General features: G+C 38.4%; 1 protein-coding gene across 1 annotated transcript in view; it reads right to left on the reverse strand.

The window, feature by feature from the left end:
* Positions 1-711: 711 nt before the first annotated feature.
* LOC136885666 (uncharacterized) overlaps positions 712-26,364 on the reverse strand; it is a 158,282-nt gene continuing 132,629 nt past the window's right edge. Inside the window, exons 10-15 of the mRNA XM_067158362.2 lie at positions 22,711-22,891; positions 20,624-20,796; positions 17,330-17,589; positions 11,149-11,340; positions 8,723-10,412; positions 712-6,326 (exon numbers count right to left, since the gene is read on the reverse strand). Of these exons, the coding sequence (XP_067014463.2) occupies positions 10,230-10,412; positions 11,149-11,340; positions 17,330-17,589; positions 20,624-20,796; positions 22,711-22,891 (989 nt within the window). The 3' untranslated portion in view covers positions 712-6,326; positions 8,723-10,229. The remainder of the gene's footprint in view (positions 6,327-8,722; positions 10,413-11,148; positions 11,341-17,329; positions 17,590-20,623; positions 20,797-22,710; positions 22,892-26,364) is intronic.

A 26,364-nucleotide genomic window follows, 5' to 3' on the forward strand; every position in this document is an offset into this window, starting at 1 on the left:
GCTGCTGCGCTACTGACACCAGGCGGGCCTTGTCTGGCCAGTATATGGTTGCTACGTCATAGATCTGACGCACATGCTCATATCTCCTGGCTAAATAAGTTTATTTTACAAGAAAAGAAATAGGGAAACATAATTTCTGGATGACCTACGTAGTTTGTAAGCGATTGTCTCTGTTCGCTAGAATGTGCATACTGGAGCTCATTGGCTGAAGTTGAGGATACTTTGATCTTGGCTCTCAGTCTGCTAAGATGAAATAATGAGCCATACACTGTTTCTACACTTGGGGGGAGTCTTCCCTCAACACGATACAGTATAGTCCCAACATATAGATTACAAAATTAAAACTTGACACCGGGTGAGTTGTTCGTGGGGTTAGGGGAGGTAGTGGGTTCGAGTCAAATGTCGGAAATTCCGAAGATTATCTTCCGTGTTTTCCCATTTTCACACCAGGCAAATGCTGGAGCTTTACCTTAATGAAGGCCATGAGCAATTCTTTCCCACCCGTAGGCCTTTCCTATCGTATCATCGCCATAAGACCTACCTGTGTAAAATAAGTTGTAAAGAAAGAAAAGCTTGACACCTGACGTAATCTGAAAGGGCGCTCCAGGTCGGTTGCTGCTGAGAACTGAAGCATTTGTGCTGTCATGGAGTGAACAATTAGTTGTTTCGTTGGTAAGGATACTGGAAGTTAATAAAACACAGTTTATTGCCTTCTGAACTTGCAGACGCAAATTGTAGTCTTTATTTTGCAAAAATGTTTCCTGAGATAAAAAAGTACACTATAATATTCCAAAACTCTATACATCAAGCATTTATAGACCAACCCGTCACTTCTAGGGTACACAAAGCTAAAATACAGGACATCTTACTGAAGGATATGGCTCAAAGACTTAGTACCTAAATTCCAGCTATGGTTTGTACACACACATTCGCACACATCTCGTTTCATCAATTAAATAAACACAGAAGTTTTCTTCTTCCCTCTGCATAGAACAAACTTATGTACATAGCTTGGTTTTCATAGATCATGTACTGTGATCTCATTTACATGCAAGAACTGAATTCAGCGCTTATCATTTGTATACGAGAAAATATTATACAATGCTTCCTTTGCAAATTTATGTACTTTTACAAAAAAATCTGTCTTTTTTCCACAACTAACTGTTGTAAGCCTGTATTGTCATCGCCGTGGTAGTTGGAAGACTCGACGAAGGCAGTGGGACCTAACCCAATAATAACAGCCTATACTTTTATACATGTGGCAGATATTAAATATTAAAAGGATACCTTTAGGAATACAGAAATTAAATATATTGCTTACTCCGATAAAGCAGCTCCACTCCAGATGATGTTGAAAGCAACTTTTACACTTTGTGTTAATGCAGATTGGCTGATGAAGATGAAGGTGCCAGTTCAATTTAGGAAATACAATAGCATATTAATGATAGATATCAGGGTGACCATATTGCTGAATGTTCTAGATCCCATAGGCAGACCACATCAATGTTAAGTCTTAACCATTGCAAAACGAAGTAAGGCAGCCTATTTTGGTCACATCCTCCAAAATGATGAATACAACCCGATACAACTGTTCATAAAAGACAAGATGAAAGGGAAACAGGAAATGGGTGGAGGAGATTATCTTGGATGAGAGTGGTTCAGTCATAAATGATGCAGGAACATGAAACAGGAAAAATTATTCCACGACTGTTGCCAACTTTCTGTGAGGAGACAGTGCCAGAAGAAGAACACTGTGTCTTATGACAAGCCAATCTGTCACTTTCTGTAATCCAGTGAAACCTCGTTAGAGCATTCCTCATGAAAACATTTTACTGCTTAGCACATTGTAAATTAAAACTCCCAATTATCATTATATTAAATTATGTAAAAGTACCGGTACCTTGCTTATCATGTCACAAATTTTCACTATTACTGCTTAGCATGATCACATTTTTCCTAGCCTTAAAAATGTACTTTGTCATCCCTAGTGAAAGGAACTTTAGATCCAACTCAGGTAAGAGCCCTCACTGCAGGTGGCAGGTCTCAGAAAGTTGCGTAACAACAAGGCAAGGCCGTGAATTCCTGAACTTCACAGCGTAAGTTGCATCGTTTGGGACCAAGCCTTTAGCCTCAGGAATGTTCAGTTTTCCTTGCCGGTTAGCAGTGAGATTGCTGAATAACCAAGTGAGCCTATTTGTGCTTGTATTTCGCTTTCCACTCAGAAGTTAGAAATTTACTTTATGTTGAGTAGTACAGTGAAGAGTAGTGTTATTTGTCGCTTAATAGCCTACCTCTGGATTAGGAACATAATCATGTGAAGCTGACTAGCGTGGGCATTTTGTATTGTAACAGCCTAGTTATAAATGTCGAAAAAGTCATGAAATTCCTTACTACATAAGACAAAATAAAAACCCTTCAGAAAGTGGACTGGCATCCACGTCTCTAAGCGTGCAGACGTGGCACGAATGCTGAAACTTGCACTTTCAAGTTTCGACTTGATCACTCGACCAATATAAATGGTCTATTACTTTCACTGCACTGTTGTTAATTTATAAGCCCCAGGAAAAAGATTTTTATATTTTTCTCTAGTGTTTTCCACACCTTTTAATAAATACTCTCCTCTCATCTTTAGAAATGGTAGATACAGTTTTCACTGTACCCACAGATACACAACGTAAAATGCCCTCATTATAAACTTTTAAACTTATATTATAAAACTTATATTATAAACTTTATAAATTTATTACATATAAAATGCCCTCATGGAATTGCTAGGCGGGCAATAATTCCATTGTGGAGATTTATCTCCCGTATGCAGTAATCAGACTGTGCCTCTTATAATGGGCTTCTGATAAGTCACCTGCATACACCCCAGCGTCAGTGGGTAGGGTCTGACACATCCCACTCTGATGAGTCTAGTGTCAGACCTAAGATGAAACACTGGTGATAGAGCAAAATGCCTGAAAAAAGCCTTACATCTGATAAATGCCCTCATGTCAGAAAGAAACAGTATCTAATATTTCCATATCCCTGTTGGGTAGTTTTTATTCATGTATTCAGTAGTATGCTTTCTCGCTGAACACCTTTTACCTTGTCCCCTGCAGAAACATCTGAACGAGGTTTTACTGTATTTGTCTTTAACCTCTTCTTTGTCACTTGCCAATTTGCAATTAACTGACACAGGATTCATCTTCTCAACTTATAACGATGTGATATTAAAATACGTGGGTTGATTCAGAAGTCTTGGCAATGATTCAACCCCCACCCGCCCTAGAGAAAATGTACAAATGCTAAACATGTAATATATACATTTGAAATGGTGCAGGCAGTGCATCATTCCAGCCAAGATCACGTTCCCTCTCTCAGTCGTCTGATGACCGGTGCGTAATGGCAGTAACCAAAGTCGAGCAGCGTATGTACATCTTAGTCCAGGTGATTTTCATCTTATTCCCAAAGTGAAGGAGCCATTCTGTGGGAAACACACTGCCTATGAACAAGACATCGTATGAGCATTTTGATGTGAGGTAGTGCACACTGACGAATCTCATGCATCCAATGATATTTTCTATATTCCTCATCATTATCAATAAACCACAGACAAGCTAGGAGATTACTTTGAAGTAGTAGTCAAGTTCAAAGGTAATGGTTACAATAATGCAACCCAGAGGGACAAATAAGTAAAGCTCACAGAAAGAAGATGTGAAGAGAACTGCCTACCTGCCTTACATTCGAAATACCACAGATCGAATTGCCAAGATCCCCTGCAAGTACAATAAAATAAAGTCATGTTTGGCACCGCCACTAGAATTGCTCACAGTTTAGGAAAAAGCAAGAGCAAACTGTCCCCACTTTTACACTCTGGGGTGTACAAATTCCCTGTACTTGTGGCAAGGTATTTATTGCCCAAACATGCCAGTCCATTGGTACTCACATCAAGGAACACCAAAGAAATACAGCAGAACATCGATTATACATTTCCCCATATTATTCGTTCAAATTAAGTGGTACCGCAAGCATCCTAATTAAATTACGCTGTAAAAATCCTGCATTATCCGTTCCTCGAAGAAACGATTTCCCGGATCGACTGTCCAGAAATTTCAGTCCAATCAACACTAAATCCTCGATCACGTGTTTTCAAGAAACTGTATCTCACAAAAGGACGGCTACGGCATACTTACGGATCATGGTGTTAATGTCCTGTCATTGCGATAATTTGAGGAAGTACTGTCGTGGAAAAACGATTGGCGGTGAACTTGCATAAGGGACCATCTTACCATTGCATTCGGATGGTATTGTTTAGAGAATCCTCAGAAATCATAAACCAGAGAGTGTCCACAATTGGAAGGACACAAGAGTGCATTTCAACAGCTCTACTTGAAGATGGAACGAGTTTCTTCAAATTTTCATACTTGCAAAACGTCTACATTATGCCCAGGGTTAGACCTTTACTTTTTTCGAGTGTATAGCTGAACAGATTTTCAGCACTTCCCTCAGGGTATTGCATAGTTACCGGGCTTTCAGGCAGGAATCGAAACTGCTCCTTCTTAAGCAACACAAATTTGGTATTTTAATATTATCATATACGATTATGTTATTGAGACCAGAACAGATGTTGCACCCTATATACATAAAGCCATGGGAGGTTTTGGGATTGCCTGTTGCTGTTTTCATCCTAATATAAGACTGGGAATTTCACATTTTTGTGTTAAAATGTTATAAAAACCGCAGTCGTTTTATTTGCGCACGTTACATTTAAAAACTTTGTATCATTTTGCACTTGTACCAACTTGTACAGCGAGGGTGCTTTCCAGTTGAGCTCAAGGTCGTGAATAACTGTCATTTTGGAAATGTTAATGACAGTTTTTCTCTTTCCAATTTGATTGTGATTAGTGACGGGCAGAACTGAATATAATGCATTCGAGAACTTGAGAATCGATACATTCAAAACCATATTCTCGAGTTCAACATAACCTTTAAGAGTCAATGTAGGCCTAATTTACGCGGTACAAATTTTCCATAAACTGACTATGAACAGTATACCGGTGACCAAATTACAATGGAATTTAAAAAAAAAAGGGATTTTGCCATCATGTTGGGTGCTTTTGTATCTAATGTTCTTTATTTTATTAGATTAGAGAATTAAAAACTACTTATGGTCGATTGTTGTTAGGCTTGGCGTTACGGGTATTAGATTTTTTGGAGAGTTCGGCTGATCAAAGTTGCTGAACTGAAATAAGTTTCCAGAGGAAACTGAATGTAAAGTTTCAAGATTTTTAGGTCTCATACAGGTAATTAATGTTTGAAGCCGGCCCCACGGTCTAACTTGCCTGCCTCTCACCCGGAGGGTCCGGGTTCGATTCCCGGCCAGGTCAGGCATTTTTGCCTGGACATGAGGGCTGGTTCCAGGTTCACTCAGCATATGATTACCTTTAATTCAGGAGCTATTTAATGACGAGATGGCGACCCCGGTCTAGAGAGCCAGGAATAACGGCCGAGAGGATTCGTCATACTGACCGTGCATCACCTCTTAATCTGCAGGCCTTCGGAACGAGCAGGAGTTGCATGGTAGGCTTGGGGCAGTAGTTTGGTTTAGGGGTGTTTGTAAGATTGTAAGTATAGATATTTCATTTTTGTGGTGTTTAGCCAAACTGTTGATGGTTCATTCGTTCCCGAATTTTCCGTTTTCCCATCTTGGACGTTTTTTTCTGTGGTACCTCCAAAAATGGAGAATCGACGTTCCACTGTATCCGTCTCAATCAGCCAGACAAGTCAGTAATAGTTGAGCACGCCCTATCATCGGGTTGTGATGTCATGGTCCAAGATGTTCGAGCTCTTATCCACACTAAACACTAGGAAGCTGTGGAAATATGTAGAAATCCTAACAATTTCAACAGGGTTACTGGGAATCCATTAAGTAATACATGGTTACCAGCAATTGAGGATTTATGTACGTACTTTTTTTTCCCTGTCCTTTCACTATTGTTATTTTGTTTCACCAAATTCATACATTCCTAATCACCAGATATCTCATTCCAAACTTGTGTTAGGATCACACTTTCATTACATGTGTATACACCTGCTTTGCCCCTCCCTCCCTGACCAGCTCTAAATGGTTCCGTCAGTTCCCGCTTGTGCCAGCATGTGGTGAGCCATCTGGTGATGAATGAACGTAATACTTTTTTTTACTACCGGTAAAATTCAAACCTTCATTACTGTAGAAGTCTTCCTCATGAACAGTTGAGATTTTCTTCTGAAGACACGGAGGAAATTTCTCAGCGAAATGTAAAGAGTTTTTGCCTTGTTTTCTTGGCACCGTCCGTATAAGCCTGAGTTTTTCAACAACAACACATTTAAAATAATCAAGAAAGATCCTACCCAAAAAATCCAGAGGCAACTAAAGCAAACTTTAAAGAACTTAACATTTCTTTTTACAGACCATGAAAAATCTAAACTGATAACCATGAATCCAGGCCTTCCTACAGTTAAAGCCCTTCCGAAAATTCACAAACCTAATATTCCTATCCGACCCATTATCAACTACAGACCCAGTCCACTCTACAAAGCATCCCAATTCATTCAAAATTTTCTAACAAAAAATTATCACTTTCTCTCCAACAAATCCATTAAAAACACTACTGAACTGATTGAGAAATTAAAGGTATTAAACCTACAACCTAACCACTCCCTCCACTCCTTTGACATAGAAAATATGTACCCGAGCATACCAATTTCTAAACTTCCAAAAATCATTGAAAATAATCTAAGTAAACATAGTTCTCTTAGCAAACTAGAAATACAAGATTTCATTCAGCTTCTAAACCTGGTCATCAATAATAATTTCTTTGTTTTCGACAAAATTATATATCAACAGAATGGACTGGCGATGGGATCACCTTCATCAGGAATTTTGGCTAATATTTATTTAGATAACTTAGAACATACAAAAATCAATAATAACAACTTTCCAAATATTCTCATGTGGGCTAGATATGTGGACGACACATTCGTCATTATGGATGAATCAATCAAGAACGCGGAATCCACTCTTCAAGACTTGAATAATATTGACCCATACATAAAATTCACACTAGAATCAGAAACCAATAAAGCAATCAATTTTCTAGATATAACTATCATTAGAAATACCTCTGGCCTGTCTTACAAAATATACAGGAAACCTACACAAACTGCTAACACTATACACAAAGATTCCATACATCCCATAATGCACAAACGTGCAGCATACAATAGCATGGTATATCGAGCTTTCGCCATACCCATGGCAAAGAAAGATCTTAATAATGAACTTAATACCATAAGGGCAATTGCTAAGTTCAATGAGTACAACAGGCAGTTTATAGAACAAATAATAAACAAATATAGGTACCGGCCTAAAACTAAACTCATAAAAGAAAAAGAAAAAACTCATATTTCAACCACCTTCACTTATAATAATGACGTCCACAAAATCACCAACCTTTTCAGAAAACACAACGTAAGAATTTTATTCAAAACTAACAATAGAACTTCCGAAATTTTACACAACTCTGCATCAATCAATACCCCCAGTATCTACTCCAAATCTGGAATATATAGACTAAAATGCAATGAATGCAGCAGCTCCTACATAGGTCAAACAGGACGCAATTTTATGATTAGATATTCGGAACACGTCAACGCGATGAGACACAATAAGTTCTCTGCCATGGGTGTACATATGCACGACACTAATCACAAATTTACCGACATTGAACAAGATATGGAAGTTCTTCAAACAGTAAACAAAGGACCCACAATGAATATCATTGAAAGTTGTTACATCAACTGCGACCAATATTTTAACCCCAATTATAATTTAAATGAGATTTACGAGAAACCCAATATCCTTTTTGATCTTTTAATCGATTGGCTTAAAAATACCAAACTATCGAAAAACAGTTCGATTTTCCAAGTAATCCGGAATACACATTCCCGTCAATTACCCCCACTACCCCATCCTTCCGCCCCGCCTTAGTTCCATTCCCCCGCAAGTGCTCCGCCTCCTTCCTTCCCCTCGCCTTCCCCTAGCCTCCTTTACCATTGCTCACACACTTCGTCCGGCTCCGTCTGTGTAACAACACGTTCACATGCTGCTCAAGGTGAGTCAATCATCATTTAACGATTCTAATGTTTCCAGTAACTTCCATACATTGCTTCCAACATCTAACTTAGCTAATTTCTTCTTCAGGTTCAAATTGAAGTGGGAAGTCATCTCTAAATACATCGCGATCTTACATGATCAAAGTAAACTTCCCTGGAACCACCTAATATCTAAAGGAACAAATGTCATTCACATAGACAGTATACAACTGTAAAAATTCACTTATCCCGGATGCACACAGACTGAATTATGTAACGAACAGCCGGAATTTTAAGAATTTTATATCATACCAATTGTATCATAATTTTATCGTATTTCATGTATCACCACATTAATTGTATGTTATTTTATAATGTGTTAAAATGTGTTTTAGATGTTTTAGGAATGTATATCTTGTTTTAATTTGTACTCAAGGCTGATGATGGCACATAGATGCCGAAACTGGTACCATTTGACTATTTGACATGTGATTAAATCACAATAAAACGTCATTGTATTGAATAGGTGGACCTTGAAAGAATTTAATTTTGTTGTAATCCCACTTCAATACGGAACCAATGAAATTCATAACTATAAGTAAGCCTGAAAACCCATATCACATCTACAAGTACGGGCCGTGAAAGCATCAATGTTAGGTACTTTGAATGATGTTAAACAGCTTGTAAGATACGTACATACAGGTTGTATGTGAATACAACAAATAAAACAATGATCACAAAATGCCATGTTTGTCCTTGTACCTTATCAAAGATTCCTGCACTCCCAATTTACGTGGTGTCACCTTTAAAAAATCCTTCTCATACACTTTCAAATGTGCAGGTAAAGACCGTTAATGTGGATTCGTTATCCGCAATTTTGCATGTACGCCATTTTGGTTTTAAGTCTAGTGCTGCCATCTGTTAACAGTAAGTGGAAGCTTTAATGCCTTAAGGCGGGTTCACACATGCGTGCCGAACTCTGTAACGCACACTACGCTGTGCACCAAGCTTAAACGCAGCAAGCGCACATCTACGTGCATCTTCTGCAGTGTTTGTTGAGACATGAATTGCCAGTTCTGGTCAGTAGAGCTGTGACGTTTCACTTGACAGGTTTCATATTTAAAACGCCAGGTAAAAGGAAAGAAACATGTACCAAAGTCGCATTTGTTAAAAACAAAGTTAGAAGCTTTGAATCGCTATGAGAAAGGTGAGCGTACTGTTGACATTCAGCGTGCTTTCAGACTTAGTGAATCCACTGTGAGAACTATTCATAATAATGCAGAATCAGTTTGAAAGATTGCTCAATCTTCTGTTAACTTCAGTGTGACTAGTGACCAAATCTCACTTGAAAGTGATGGAAAGAATGGATTGGACTGAGCATTACAACCAACAACAGATGCCTCTCTCTGGAGTTGCTATTCAAGCTAAAGCCAAGAGCTCGTATGCAGAGTTTAGTTTATTACTGTGTGTTTCAGTGTTAAATATTTAAGTGTATAAAGTTTGCATTAAAATACATTTCAGAAACATAATAATGGTTATTTTTTGTAAAAATACTAAGAATGTTAAATTAAACTTAATATGTGAGTAAATGGAAATCTAGCCCCATATTTTACATATAAAATGACTCGATTTATGTGAATTTGGTATGTGCGGCGATTTCACGGAGCGCTAAGTATAGTGTATAATGAGGTCTTCCTGTACTTAGTAAATTTTCTGTGTTTGAGGTTTTTGGAGAGGAAAAAAAAAAAAAAAAAAAGTTGCCATAACTTCTGAATCAACCATTGTATTACCACAGTTTTCTTTCATGATCCTGCTCAGACAATGAGACTAGTGTCATGTCTTCCTTTCCCAGCTTGACTATGTCTAAACACTTTATACCAAGCAGGTAGCTTACCTACTGGAAACTTTCTGTAATGTGGTGCTAATAACCACGGCACTGACTAGTTCCTATTTTCTAAGGATTCACACACTCCTAAAGCTTACACGATAGGCCTAACACTTTAAAAACAACAGAGTTGCACAGCCTTTAGAAAATGGTATGTAGTTCTATGATTGGTGTTTTGAACAACCTCATAGGAAAGGAGCACCAAAAGTTGTGTACTAACACAATATCACAAGTTGGTATCGATGGGGGCGACGGGCTTTTCCGTGCCGATCAGTTCGTCGAACAGACTGTTCGTGGTGTGAGGAGGCGTAGGCGCATGCAAAGTGGCCTGAGCGTGTCTTAGAGTCGCACTTGCGAGTTCGCCCACTGTCCACTGACGGTCTCGAAGAACCCTTACTACAGTGTCCAGCTGAAAGAAACAGGAAGTCATTTATAGAATGGTAGGAACATGAATAGGAAAATATGATGACAAATTTTATTACTCCATTACACAGTGTACGCTGGAGTTGAAACAAGGCAGGACTTCATTATGGTAAGTTCCAAATTTCAAATTCATGCGTGTTTGGACAAAAATAAACATAAATATTTCCAAATATTGAATGTGACTTGGTAAAATCAGATGATGTTCTTTTAAGAATTAAACATATCATTCTTTGTTTAACAGTGTGCATTTTATCCCTCGTTTAATAACTTTTATCTTTTACAGGTATGTTGTAGTGTAATATTTATATTTAACCTGTGTGTTCAATGCACAAAAGCTTTTGGGTCGACACTGGAAAGTGTAGCTTCTTTCTTAACAAATGCTCTAACCATTTCTTTCTAATGTTCTGTCCAGGTAAGTGACGGAATCTACCTTCTGTAACTGGTCTGGTTCGTTGTTAAGAGATATCTTTGTTGAGCCTGTGAAAACTGCTATGTGAAATACTTCAGCTTAGAACTTTGGTCAGTAAGGTTCTGTGCTCTGAAGTTCAATATTGTACAAGTAATTTCAAAGAAGTCTTGCTCTTAATAATTTACATACTGTAGGTCAGTATTTCTCCCATAATGTCATCACACAGCGATTTCCACACGCGCAATGACGATATGAGGGTTACTGTTTTCTCTCTCTGTATGGAAGTGTGCTTCTCTGAATGAAAAGGGCTTACCTTGAGCAACTTGTGATGTCCACAAGTGTAGTACTGTAGAGAAGGAACTCCAGCCACGCTGGCTGCCAACCACTGAACCACTAACTTGAGCTGTGGGTCTCCCACATGAGTAGAGCCACATCCCCAGTTCCCAGTAGCCACAGGCCGCAAGCCAGATGAGTTCTTCTTGCCCACTGTTCCCAACATTGACACCTGCAACAAAGAAACATATTTCAACAACAAATAATAATTCTGCAAAATTATGGAAGTTACTCAACAGGTGATCCTTCCCATATTCAAATTCTATGTAAACAATCTGATTGCTGTGGTAGGTGATAATACATCATCGCCAAGGACACCAATCAAAAGAGGTGTGCCACAAGGTCCTGGCTTATCCCCATTGCTCTTCATTATTTACATGAATCTTCTAATAAAATACTGGAGGTTCCTTCCCCATGGCAATGTCATCATTTACAACAAGTTTAAATTAGATAATGTAAAAGAATAAAAAAGCATCAAATCAGGTCACAGAAAGAGATAGGAAGATGAAAAGGAACACAAAATAGCATAGATTAATGACAGGTCAGTGTGAAAAGAGGAAGCAACAAAAACAAAAGACCAGGACAATCTCCAGATCTTTATACTCTGCGGTCTTTGGTAAATCTTTACCAAGCTCTCAGCACGGTACTGTTGTCTGATGTTCATTTGTTGCTAAGGACATACTTAGTTCCATGCGACTGCTACGAACTGATGGGGAGGGGCGTTTGGTGGGTTCTCTGTTTAATTGATTTATTGCTATGTCAATAAATATTGTAAATAGTTTAGATATGATGTGAGCAAAGGTTGCTGTATAAAGTAAACTGATTTTAATGATTTTATAAATAATTTTGAAAGTTTAAATGTAGGCATAGCACAAAACTGAGCAAAGTAAATCCTCATTAAGACGTTTCTGCAGGGGACAACAAAAATGAATGTGTTAAACAAGAAAACGTACTGCTGAATATATGAATAAAACTATCCAACAGGGTTATGGAAACACTAGATACGATTTTTTTGCGACATGAAGGCATTTTACGTCGTGTATCTGCGGATACAATGAAAACTATTTCTACCATTTCTCAAGATAATAAATAATGGCGTATGGCCTCGGGAGAGGCCTGGTGCGGATCTTTTTCTCGTAGACGATTTCTCAAGATGAGAGAAAAGTATTCAAAAGTGTGAAAAACACGAGAGAACAAATATGAAAACCTTTTCTGCTGGGGCTTGTAAAATAACAAGTGCACTGAATGGTGTGAAAAACACCAAACAACAAATAGAAAAAAAAATGCACGCGGACCAATAAAATATCCTTTTATTATTGCAGATCACTCTCTTTCTAAAATAAATGTTAGTAGAAACATTTTATTTCAGAGCTGTGGGTTATAAAACATTACTTTCTGGTCACACTCTTAGACAATGAATTGGAGGTTATATTCGGTTATGTGCGACTGCGACAAGGACAGATTGACTTTGGCTGCCAATTTGAAAACTTTGACTGAGTTGAAACTCGAAGGCGTGAGTTCAACATTCGCGACCTCTGTGCGCTTAAAGATGTGGATGCGAGTCCACTTTCTGAAAAATGTTAATGTTGTCTTCATTAGAAAGGAATTTCACTTCTTCCGTATCCATGCCTAGCCTATCACAAGACAAATATTTACCACGCTATTCAATTTCACACAGTTATGTTCGTAAGCCAGATATAGGAGGTATAGGCTACAGTATCATGCAAAGAAACTTCACTCTACCACTCAACACAAAATAAATTTCTAACTTCTGAATGGAATACAATCACAAATAGGCTCACTTTTCCATAATCATGCAACTGTGGTGACGGCTCTTACCCGAGTTGTAAATCACGTTTCTTTCACAAACGATGACAAATAACATTTTCAGGACTGGAAAAACGTGATCGTACTAAGCGGTAATAGCAAAAATTTGTGATGCAATAAGTGAGGTACTTTTATATAGATTTAGTATGATGAGAATTGGGACTTCGAATTTACGATGTGCTAAGCGGGAAAACATGTTAATGAGGATCCCACTAATGAGGTTTCACTGTATTAGGAGAGGGAATGAATTATTTATTTTTTAGGTGCTCACATTTGAACAACTGTGTTAATGTGTGTTCTACAGGTTTTCAACAATTTTTCAGCATTTGTTTGCCCAAGAGCAATAACAGAAGTAATTAAGAATTTATGGCTCTGTAGTATGAGTAAATTAACAAATTATGGCTAGGCCTGAACCAATAATATGAATAATTAACAAATTATAGTTTGATATGGGGAGTGTTCACTAATCTGGACAAGGGTAAAAATTAATTTTAATATGTTGGCTGCTGGAGTGAGTTTCCCGTGAGGCCACGAGGGTAAAAAGTACCGCTGATAGGTGTTGTTATATGAGTTTCCCTGCCGGGCCAGTGGACCACTGGACTTTGCTATGCTAGCATGCCGCTATGGCCTCGCAGCATTTTTATTAGTCCTTCCTCCTTTTATTAGCAATATATGAGTATTTGTCCAACCAGTTTAGCCACGTGCTTAGGTGTGCCAGGTTAGCTAATTTGCAAGCTCGGGATCTTGGAGATAGTGGGTTTGAGTCCTGCTGTTGGGGAACCCGTCAATGAATGTGTGTGGTTTCCCATTTTTACTCCATGCTTATGCTTACCTTATTAATAAACCACACCGATTTCTTCCAAATCCTTGCATCCATATCTATTTCTCTGAGCTGATACCTGATGCTTAACCCAATAAATTTACCATAAACATGACCATATTTGCATTTTCTAAACTGACAACATTCATTGACAACATCACAAAATTACCAATGACAGTTTGGCACGGCGTATATAGGAAATAATTTATTGGAACACAGATTCAAGAAAAATATTAATTCATTTACAAAATTTCTGCACAGAAAATAATATATCACACTTTTTACAATATCTACTATACTTGTGTTGATGAAGGCTTTCATGGTCTATACGTTTACCTTGAGAATGTCTGCTGCGGGATAGGTGAAACATGGCAGCATCACTTCACAACCCTAGCGAAAAACAACTGAGTGCCTTAGGACTGTAGTGTTAAGCACTAGTAAACAAATCGTGGCACAGTCTGCTGGCTACAATGAGTACTATCAAGCAATGAAACCTCTAGTACCAATAGATTGTACCGCTCTGGCCATCTAGACAAAACTCTATACAGTGAAACCTCGTTAGTGCATCCCTCATTAACACGTTTTCCTGCTTAGCATGTCGTAACTTAAGGTACCGATACTCATCACATTAAATCTATATAAAAATACCTCACTTATCGCGTCACAAATTTTTGCTATTACCACTTAGTACAATCACATTTATCCTTGACGTGAAAACGTTACTGTATTTGACATCCCTTGTGAAAGAAACATGATTTCCAACTCGGGTAAGAGCCGTCGCCACACCTGCGTGATTACAGGAAAAGGCCTTCCTGAACTTCAAAGGATAAGTTGCACTTTCGGGGAGCAAGCCGTTAGCCTCAGGAATGTCCAGTTTTGCTTGCTGGTTAGCAGCGAGATCGCTGAATAGCAGAGTGAGCCTGTTTGTGTTTTTATTTCGCATTCCATTTATAAGGTTGTATTTTGTGTTGAGTGGTACAGTGAAGTGTGGTTAATATTTGTCACGTGATTGGATTAGGAATGTAATTGTGTGAAATTAACTAGCATTGTGCATATTTGTCTTGTGATAGCCCAGTTATGGATATGGAAAATATTGTGAAATTCCTTAATAATGAAGACAAAATTAAAATCTGTCAGAAAGTGGACTGACATAAGCGCGCAGAGGTCGTGGATGTTGAAACTCGCACCTTCGAGTTTTGACTCGAACACTCAAGTTGGTCAAAGTTTCGTTCGACGCAAAATGGCAGCCAAAATTTCCTCGCAGATCACAGTTGCACATGATCAAATGTTACCTCCAATTCATTGTCTGTGAGTGTGACCAGAAAATAATGTTAAATAACCCACTGCTCCGAAATAAAAGGATTCTACTAACATTTGTTTTAGAAAGAGTGTGATCTGCAATAATTCTTCCATATTTTTGTTGCCCTCTGTGACGTTTTCATATTTGTTGTCTGGTATTTTTCATACCTTTCAGTATAACATTTATTTTATAATCCCCACCGGAAAAGGTTTTCATATTTGTTCTCTCGTGCTTTTCACACATTTTAATAATTTTCTCTCATCTTTATAAATGGTAGATAGGCCTATAGTTTCACTGTACCCGCAGATACATGACGTAAAAAATCATATCTAGCATTTCCATGTATCTGGTGGATAGTTTTTGTTCGTATATTCATTAGTACATTTTCTCGCTCAACACGTTCTTTTTCCCTGTCCCCTGCAGAAACATCTTAACGAGGTTTCACTAGTGAAATGTTGTGTGAGGCCACGGCGGTACCTTCAGGTGCTAGGAATGTTTATTGTATTTAGTGCGTATATTGAACACCTAAATGAAATATCACTTGGAACAGTGTTTTACTTTTGATTTACTATACGCCCAGTAGAAACAAAGCTTTGGTCATTGGTACATTTCTAGCTATGTGTCCAAGCAGTCATCTTGTTAAAAAGTGACATTCTATGTTTGAAAGTGCTCAAAATTTGAAGTACTGAAGTAAGTAATGATGAAGTGAGAAGCAGAAACAAGCTCTCCCCACAGGCTGAGATGAAATGGATGTAGAAGAATAACTCGCACTGTTGAGGAGTGAGCTTATCTACGTGGGGATTGTTCTTGTCCTTTTGTGTTTTCATGTTTTTCCCTGTCCCCCCTTTCTGTTGCTTCCTCTTCCCACACCTACTTGTCATTATGTTTATCCTATTTACAGAGATAACTCACACACATTATTGTGTTCTGAAGAAGTCTATAATGCTTTTGGTTCTTCATTTGCTTCTTTACCTTGAGACGTATTTTGCATGCAGCCAGTAGCGGCGATCAGCCCCCCACTTTGTGGAGAAAATATTCCATTTTTATTCCATTTTAGCTGGTTGAAACTAGGAATTAAAGGAATTATTTTAAAAAAAAAAAGCAATTTGTAAAAGCCCTGTTGTCTTATCAGCTAATTATTTCCTTAATTTTCTTTAATTCTTCTGAGGACGCAGAGCACAGTTTCCTGTGAAACGTAAAGAATTTCACCTTATTTTCCTGACACGGCATAAGCCCAAAAGCCTATACAGCATCATGTCTATAAGTACGGGCTGTGAAAGCATCAAGGGCAGTATTAACAAAATTATTAGCGGAAATACCTACACAAAAATTATCGTTCGTCCCAGCTAACAGATTTGTATAGGGCGACAGTAAGTAGTGGGGACTTTGCATGTGCTATGGGGTAGGGTGGCAGGGATATATCTTTTTGCCAAGGTCATGTACAATGAGGTATAATTCACCCGGTTGCCATGGGCATTCGTCAGTCTGGCAGTCTCTTTAGTGTCTGTTAGTTTCTTAGTGTGCAGTCAAATGCTAAATGGTTTTAATTGTATAATCACACCATACTTCTTTTTAATTCTAATACTTGCATAATATTGTTCCTTTCATGAAAGTTTTATTGTATAGTATTGAATCGAAATCTCAAAAAGCTATTATTACCACACTTAAGTTAGTAAACTATCAACCTTTACCCCTCAGTCAAAATTTGCTCACAGACCATCAAAAACTTACCATTTTGTAGCTGTTTTTTAAAATGTGGATTGAATCAGTGAAGAGCAGCATAAGAAAACGAAATTTAGACTGGCGCAAGATCGTGGAAGAGGAATGGTAGAAGGAAAGAGGAAAATGAAGAAGTGCCATAAATACCCTGACCTGGCAGGAGCTGGATAAGGGGAAATGATGATGATGATGATGATGATGATGATGATGATGATGATGATGATGATGATGATGATGATGAATAATGTCACCATATTCAAATCCCCTTTGTCCCATATAATCCAATAAGGTATCAATTCACTGCAGAGCCATAGTATGAGAAACACTTTCTTATTCCTCAACCTCAATTAAACTTATTCAATTACAGTACAGTATTTTTAATAAGGTGAAAATATGCATGGTTAATCCATAAACTGGATAATCAAGAGTATACTGTACAAACTATGGTAATCAAGCAAAGTCAACTCTTAAATGGATCACTCTATAGTAACTTACGAGCTGAGCTGCCAGTCTGTGGTTGTGCCGAGCCAGTTCCATGCTGAGCGAGCGGGCCACAAGGGCGAGTTTGGTCCTGTTCTTCTCGTGTTCCTGTCCTTCTAACAGCGGCACCCCAGCAAACGAGTCGCTTAGGGTTCTCTTTAAAAGGCTGCTAGCGAAGCGTACGACGGCAATATCTCGAGCGTCCAGCTCACGGCCACCCTCAGCATCAGCATCCTCCAGCCAGTGACTGTACTGGTCGTACAGCTCTTCTAGTTCTGTCGCAAATTGAAAAACATTACATTTTATTTCAAATGAAAAAGGAGTAGAATCAGAACTGACTAAAAAAAAAAAGCAGTAGTGAGAACGATAAGGAAAAGGATGTCAATTTTATAGTTTATGCCATTTAAAAATACAATATTTAACATTACATATCTTAAATAATGCCCCATAATACTGTACTCATGTTACTGTTGATTCGTCAGTCCAAATTTGGGCTTATCTTCAATGGTACTGGTAGTAATGTATGGGGTACATTATTTTCTTTTCTTTGGGATTTTACACACATTACACTAATTCTCCACATAACCATCACTTGTCAAAACAGGGCACCAATTTTTGTACTCACTATCTCCAGTGTGTCAAACTGCTGCTCTTCAACAGAGTCTCGCACAGCGTGGTGTCATCTCCAGAGTAGTTCACACCAACACAGAGAGGTCTTATAGAGACAATGAGATAGGAAAGGGCTAGGAATTTCAAGAAAGCAGCCATGGTCATAATTAAGATACAGCCCCAGTAAGAGTTCCAAGGTACACATGCGATGTATTTGGATTTTCTTTAGCCATTTCAATAGGTTTCAAAAGTTCATTTTTCAGCTATATTTCTTTGCTTTATAGTAAAACTAACAATAGTATTCAAAGTTTTGTGATTATACCGCCAGACATTTTATGGCAATGCATAATCAATTCAATGAATATTGAATTTTCACAACCACATTGTAATCAAAATCGACTTTCAACCTACTAGGTCATGTTACACACATTTAGTACCCGTTGAAGAGCTGTTAAAACCTCTCGATTTCGCATCGGTTGCTCCATCAATTGAGCTATGGTGGCATAGGTCATCTTTGTTCTGTTGGAAAGGATCTAAGCTACAGGTCTGGCACTACTGCCGTCACACTGTAGAGTGCGTGCAAGTTGCCCCGTTGAGGGCCAAGTCAATGAATATTGAATTTTCACGACCGCATTGTAATCTATTTTCTTTTTTTTTGCTAGTTGCTTTACGTTGCACCAACATAGATACGTCTTATGGCGACGATGGGGCAGGAAAGGCCTAGTAATGGGAAGGAAGCGGCCGTGGCCTAAATTAAGGTACAGCCCCAGCATTTGCCTGGTGTGTAAATGGGAAACCACGGAAAACACTCTTCAGGGCTGCCAACAGTGGGGTTCAAACCTACTGTCTCCCAGGTGCGAGCTCACAGCTGCACGCTCCTAACTGCATGGCCAAGTAGCCCGGTCGCATTGTAATCAAAATCGACTTTTAACCTATTAGGTCGTGGTAGGGCCTCTGTGGCTCAGATGGCAGCATGTCACTCTCACTGCTGGATACAGTGGTTCAAATCCTAGTCACTCCATGTGAGATCTGTGCTGGACAAAGCAGAGGTGGGACAGGTTTTTCTCCGGGTACTCTGGTTTTCCCTGTCATCTTTCATTCCAGCAACACTCTCCATTCTCATTTCATACGATATATACTTCATGGTTTTGATCCGTAATGAATTGTGATCACAATAATAATTATTAAATGAATTAAATTACATTACTAAACTAGGGACTGGGGACTAGTTATGTAATTCAATAATATTGCATAATATAGTATTGAAAAAGGTGGGCCATATGACATTAATTTAATAATTATCATTGGCATTCTCATTTCATAACATCAATCAGTCATTAAATAAATCACCTTGGCAGTGGCGACTCCATTATACTAATAGCCTATATATGGTTCGTTCATTACATCCCTGACCCGGTCAATGACTAGAAAACAGGCTGCAGGTTTTCATTTTTCACATACATTTAGTACGTGTTGAAGAGATGTGGCCTAGGTCATATTTGTTCAGTACACATGCAGCCATACAATAGTAAACAATACAGTGCATGCGGTTTCAATAATATGAGTCCAAGAAGATGGTGTGGTTTGCTGTGCCATATGTGGCATGCTGGGTGGATCCAGGTTAAGCGACTGCAGCTATTGAGCTTGGTCTTTATGGTCTGTTATTCCTTGCAGCATTTAGTCTGCAAGCCTCTGTGAATTTACTAAACACCTTCATACTCTCCTATTTGTGCCCTTGTTCACTACCTCTTATCATTAAATCATTTGAAACAAGTCTAACCATCATTGTCCTTCTACTTCTCTTACCCTCCATGACTGAGTCCATCATTCTCCTAGGTAACCTATCCTCCTCCACTTGCCTCACATGACCTCACCAATGAAATGGAATGGCATGTGGCTTTTAGTGCCGGGAGTCTCCAAGGACATGTTTGGCTTGCCAGATGCAGGTCTTTTTGATTTGATGCCCATAGGCGACCTGCACGTCGTGATGAGGATGAAATGATGATGAAGACGACACATACATGCAGCCCACGTGCCAGCGGAATTAATCAATGTTGGTTAAAATTCCCGACCCTGCTGTTAATTGAACCTCAGGATGGCAGTGACCACCCCACAAATGGAGCCGGTTAATGCGTACAGCTTCATCTATCGAGTTCATTCCTAATAGCCTTTATCTCCTCATTCCGAACACCCTCCCGCCATTGTTCCCACCTGTTTGTACCAGGAATCATTCTCACTACTTTCATGTCTGTTACTTCTAACTTATGCATAAGACATCCTGAGTCCACCCAGCTTTCACTCCCATGCAGCAAGGTTGGTCTGATTTCCTTCTTACAGAACACTGTTGATTGCAACGGGGAGCTCACTGCATTAGCTTTACTGCGCCCTGATTCAGTCGCACTTACTATATTACCATCCTGGGAGAACACACAGTTAGTGAGGATGGACAGAAATGGGTGATGAAATTAATCTTGGAGTTCTTCAGACAATGGAAAACAGAGTCAAAATGGTTTTGGGAAGTGAGAAATAACTAAAGATAAAGATAAAAAATATACATAGAAAGTGTTTTGGAAAATAAATGAATTCATGGATTATTTGTCTGGTCAAAATGTCCTGGTTATCCCGCAAAAAAGAAAAAGAAAGACCCTATTGGAAGCCTTTGATAATTTAATTTTTTGAAATAAAATGTGAACAGCTTACCTGAGCTGTACTCTGTGCTGAAACTGTAACAGGACGACTTGCCCTTGAAGCCAGCTTGACGTTGTCTTCTTCGTTCACTCTCTTCCACTTCCTGCTGCAGGTTGTCTCTCATGACACGATCCTCTGAAGAGTCTTCCTGCAGCATGAAGCCACGTGATCCACCTCGTCGTACCCTGAAAGCCACATAGTTTGTGCTCGTTCAACAGTTACGAACTAATTCATGTTAGGTTTCTGAGGTACAATAACGAAAGTATCAGCAGTTAATACACTGACTGTGGATGAGGCAAGAGCAACTGATGCTCGAGGTATGACTTTTGTGATGTCACACACTTGCCCACTCTGATGGCAACTTGAAGAAAGTAGACTAGTACCCAGAGGGTTGTTTTGAATATTGTCAGAATAAGTTTACCTGGCAACAATCTGAATATTATTCTGATTTTAAAATGTTAAAATCCCTCTGCAAGTGCGGGCAGTGAAAAACATCCTGTCATGAGGAACCCCCAGAACCTCTCAACTTGTAAACAGAAAATGGCAACCAAGGGTACTTTGAGGGGTCATCTTGACAGATCTTCAGTCTTGATATGGGAAGTGTAGGATAAGAATAAAGATGGATAAGTAAAGGAAGATCTGACAAGATGATTCCCTCAGTAAGTGTTGAAGACCTTCCTGCTGATGAAGCTGGGAAATAATAATAATAATAATAATAATAATAATAATAATAATAATAATAATAATAATAATAATAATAATAATAATAATAATAATAATAATTTTATTTTATTACAATATTATAATAAATAATAATAATAAATAATAAATAAATAATACTATAATAAATTATAATAAATAATAAATAAATAATAATATAACAAATTATAATAAATAATAATTATAATAAAATATTATTATTATTATTATTATTATTATTATTATTATTATTATTATTATTATTATTATTATATGCGAATAACCCCATTATGACCTCGCAAAGTACTAAGAGGCGTGCATTTGCCTTCTTCTGTGCCCATATTTCTTTTGTTCTTTTACTGTGGGCTTCTTTCTGTCTTCAGACCAGGTTGTTCCAGTTCCCTTCTTTGGTCTTTCCGCTTGGTCAACTTGCCATTTGCATCTGAAGATTACCCTGTTTTGTACATCTGCTGGTGTAATTCCTGCCTGTTTCAAATCAGTTTTAATTTTGCCAATCCATTGCATTAGGTCTGTTTTAGGTTTACTCCTGTTTTCATAGAATTCGACCATTTGTTTTGTAAGTCTGCCTGCATACAATCTTTTAATATGTCCATAGAATCGTAGCCTGCATTGTCTAATGTCACTGTGAATATTTGTCTATTGTTTGAGTTCCTGTCTGCCTGTAAGTCCTTATTACCCATTGGCAAGTTTTGGGCCTAGAATTTTTCTTACAATTTTGCATTCCTTCTTCTCAACGTTTCTGATGTCTGATTTCCTGTTCAAAATTAGCATCTCTGATCCATAAAGACATTCCGGTTTAATGACTGTAATGTAATGTGATTGGAGATACATTTTTGTTATAGATATTTTGGGTTAGTCGATGTGCAGTTTCTATCTTTTGGCATCTAATTTCATTGGCTTTTGTTTCGAGTCTATTTTCCTTAATTGTTTCACCAAAATATTTAAACTGTGATATCTATTTCATTTTGACATATTTTGTCTCCATGAATTTTGGTGTTTGTTTGTTGCAGGTCGTGTATTCTGTCTTTTCAAAGGATATCTGAAGGCCAAGCTTTTAAACAAAAAAAAATTATTATTATTATTATTATTATTATTATTATTATTATTATTATTATTATTATTATTATTTGCTTTATGCTGAACTGACACACATACGTCTTATGGCAACGATGGGTTAGGGAAGGGAATAAAGCAGCCATGGTCTTACTTAATGTACAGCCCCAGCATTTGCCTGGTATGAAAATGGCAAACCACAGAAAACCATACTCAAGACTGCCAACAGTGGGGTTTGAATCCACTATCTCCCGAATGCAAGCTCACACAGCCAACTCGCTCGGTCGATATGATTCTATTGTTTTCATGCTTTGAAATTCTGTCACCTGATATCTCCATCTTGAAGTTCAGCTCCAGCTATCGTAATCCCAACAGCATAGCTGGAGTCTGAGCTGATCGATGACTGCGCTTCCCTGCAGAGAGCATCTCTGAGCCTTGCTGCAAACGTTGATCTTCGTTCGGGAGTGTCAAGCTGGGCACTGTATCGCCGTGCACAGTCTTCACTCTCTGAAAACAAAAGGTTGAACTTAAGAGTCTACTCAAGTGAAAACGAACAAGTCTTCCTGGCAGAAAAATAGTTAGATCACTGTTTTGCTTTTCTTTCTGTGGACATTCTTGTTTTAACAGGCAAAACAATAAGATTATCAGTATTGGAAAGGAACAAACAAGTGTCAAATCCAGTCATGTAAAGATAGGAACACATATTATGACAAACACAATGATGGGTCAGTGCAGGAAGATGGGACAAAAGAAAGAGAAGACAATTTAAGAAAGGAAGACATGCAAAGTATAAGAACTACAGAGATATTACACTTCTGTTATTATTATTCAATCAACTTTATTGTGGCGAAGTTAGGGCTCCCGGCCCTTTCTTATACTTAACCACTTCATGTATATAAATGAGTACTAATTTACAATGTAATTTTTACAATTTTACAATGTAAGAATTTCAACAATTTACATTTTAATATATACTTACAGTATAAAAACTGAAACGACCTTATTTAAACATATTCAATCTTTACAACCTGAAGTATAAACTAAACTAACTAAAGGTTCACTAAACTAAAGTATGTAAAGTCTTTCTTCTTAATTCTCAATCCTAAGATTGGTTGGCAGCAATTCGTCTTCTCCACTCTTCTCTGTAATCCACTAATCTCTTCATTTCCACATATGAGCCTGCTCCTACGTCATCTCTGATCTGTCTTGCATATTGCAGTCTAGGTCTTCCTCTTCCTCTTTTACCTTGAATCATTCCTTCCATGACATTAACTATGAAATCATTGTGCCTATAGAGATGGCCAATTAACATCTCAAATGCTTCCAGACGTTTCTTATCACATGCACTAATAGTCCACGTTTCTGAACCATACAAGGCTACACTCCAGACAAAGCACTTAATAAATGTCTTCTTAGTCTCCACATTTCAATTTCTCGATGTAAGTAGTATCCTTTTCTTGTAATAAGCAATCTTTGCTTGGGCAATTCTGCTCTTTATGTTGACTGAACTTTTGCCATCTGGAGTGATTTTACTTCCTAAATAGGTAAAGACATTTACTTGCCTTAGTGGTATATCACTAATTCTGATGTCGACTGCAATATGTTGGCGGTTGCATGTAAAGTATAACTATAGTATAAACAGCAACACATTACAATAAATATTCACTCTCATTCATGCATCCCATTCACACTCAAGAAAGACTGGAAGTGCTTATAAGATGACGCTGGCAGAAGATTTTAAACTTCGTCTTAGATTTAGCCTCCCTGATCTCAATGGGGAGTTCATTCCACCAGCTTGTGGCGGTGATTGTGAACGATCTGTTGTAGGTTGCGGTTCGATGTACAGGAATTTCTAGCGTACAGCCTGACCAGGTATTGCACAGGTGTAGTGAACTAAAGTAGGGAAATCTGGTGGACAGGTAAGGAGGAGTGTTTTCAGAAAGCACTTGATACACCAAAGTAGTTGCATGGAATCTACATCTGTCTACAGTATAGGCATACGTGGGCATATGGACCTATGTGGAATGCATACCTGATGCATGCATTTTGGGCACGTTGCAGTCTCATGCCTTGCTCATTACTGATATTGATAAGAACTGTATCACAGTATTTGAGAATTGGAAACAAAAGTGACTGAATGAGCTCTATTTTCTGTCCCATGGTTTTAAGATTATGTAACAGATTATCAATCCTAGACTCCGAGGAGGAACAACATGACTTTAAAACTCACAGGAGGACTGAAGACCTGATCTTCGGTATGTGGATGCTCAGGGAGAAGTACTGGGAAAAGGCCTACTTATGGGTCTTTTTGGATTTAAAAATGGCTTACGACAGCACTCCAAGAGATGTCATCTGGAGAAGATTAGAAAACTAGCAGTACCAGAATACCTAGTCGGCAAGACCAAAATGTTATACAATAAATCCTACAGTTGCATCAGATTTGGCCTTTCAGAATGGTTTGAGATAACTTGTGGAGTACAACAGGGGAGTGCTCTTTCACTTCTGCTGTGTGTGGCAGTCATGGATGCTCCAATGAAGGACTTGAAGAAAGAACTAAATGGAGAGTTAAATGAATTGGTGTCCTGTGATTGTTGACAGGCCCTGGAGATCTCCGTAGTACTGTGGCTAGTGGTTCTTGATGGGCCCCGGAGATCTCCGTTATTATGCATGGTCATGGTTTGGAGCTTGTGCTATCTGTTGGCTATAATTTTAACTACTTTCAATCATGTCATGGAGTAGAGGGATCTTAGATTTTAGTGTCGATGTATTTTTTTATTTCTTTTAACAGTCTTTGTAGCCATGGAAACTTTGTATATATACAGGTGTTCTTATGTGCTGAGAACCCATGGCAACGTGCCCTATATGATAAGAAGGTATTTCAAAATTTACATGCAGATTCATTATCTGATGTGCCACATGGGTAATGAGCCCCGAGAATTCTCTTAGTTTCTCAGCCGACAGTAGATGACAGGCTTTGAGAATTCTCGCTTTTATGCACCTTGAATTTAATTGATTATTGATTAAATTGTAGGCAAGATTATGAGTTCTAAAGGGTGGAGTCATGGAATATAAATTATTGCTGCATTTTTCTTTCTTTAAACCTTCCTGTGAGAATCCACAGCCTGTTTCTGGTCATTTGATTGGGTCAGGGATGGAATGAATGAAGCCCTCGTCTAGCGGCGAGGATAGGAATTGCGCCGGCTGTCGAAGCCTGTTGCACTCCTCTGGACCAATGATTAATGACTGACAGATTAAAGGAAATGATACTGGAGAGTGTTGCTGGAATGAAAGATGACAGGGAAAACCGGAGTACCCAGAGAAAAATCTGTCCCACCTCCGCTTTGTCCAGAACAAATCTCACATGGAGTGACCGGGATTTGAACCAACGGAACCCAGAGGTGAGAGGCCAAAGTGCTGCCGCCTGAGCCATCTTCGAATGGAAAATTCTTAATTCCCATGGAGGGAATTAGATATTTTTCACCAATAGAGCATGTCAAAAACATATCAGATGTAAGGCTTTTCAGGCATTTGCTCTATTAACCAGCGTTTCATCTTAAGTCTGACACTAGACTCGTGAGAGTCTAAGACGAAACGCTGGTTAATAGAGCAAATGCCTGAAAAGCCTTACATCTGATACGTTTGAGCCATCTTCTGTACTTAACAAAATACATAGGTCGAGTCTTAAGTCATGGCAACTATTTTTTTTTTCTTCTCGCGAACAGGAGACAACACAGAAAATCTAAGATATGCATTTGGAAATGTACAATATGTACTTGTGTATGATGCCACTAGATGGTGTATGTAAACAACAGTGTGGGTCTAAGCATGCCCTCAAGTTCAGTGTGCGAGTGAGAGCGTCACAAGATGGAAGTCAATAAGCAGGAGCAACGATCGTATATTAAAATAGCAGTTCTCCACGGCAGAAATGCACGCCAATGGCATGCAGAGCTGCAGGAAGCATTAGATGTGCATGCCATGCC

This window comes from Anabrus simplex, chromosome 14 (assembly GCF_040414725.1).
Source record: "Anabrus simplex isolate iqAnaSimp1 chromosome 14, ASM4041472v1, whole genome shotgun sequence".
Taxonomy (NCBI): Eukaryota; Metazoa; Arthropoda; class Insecta; order Orthoptera; family Tettigoniidae; genus Anabrus; species Anabrus simplex.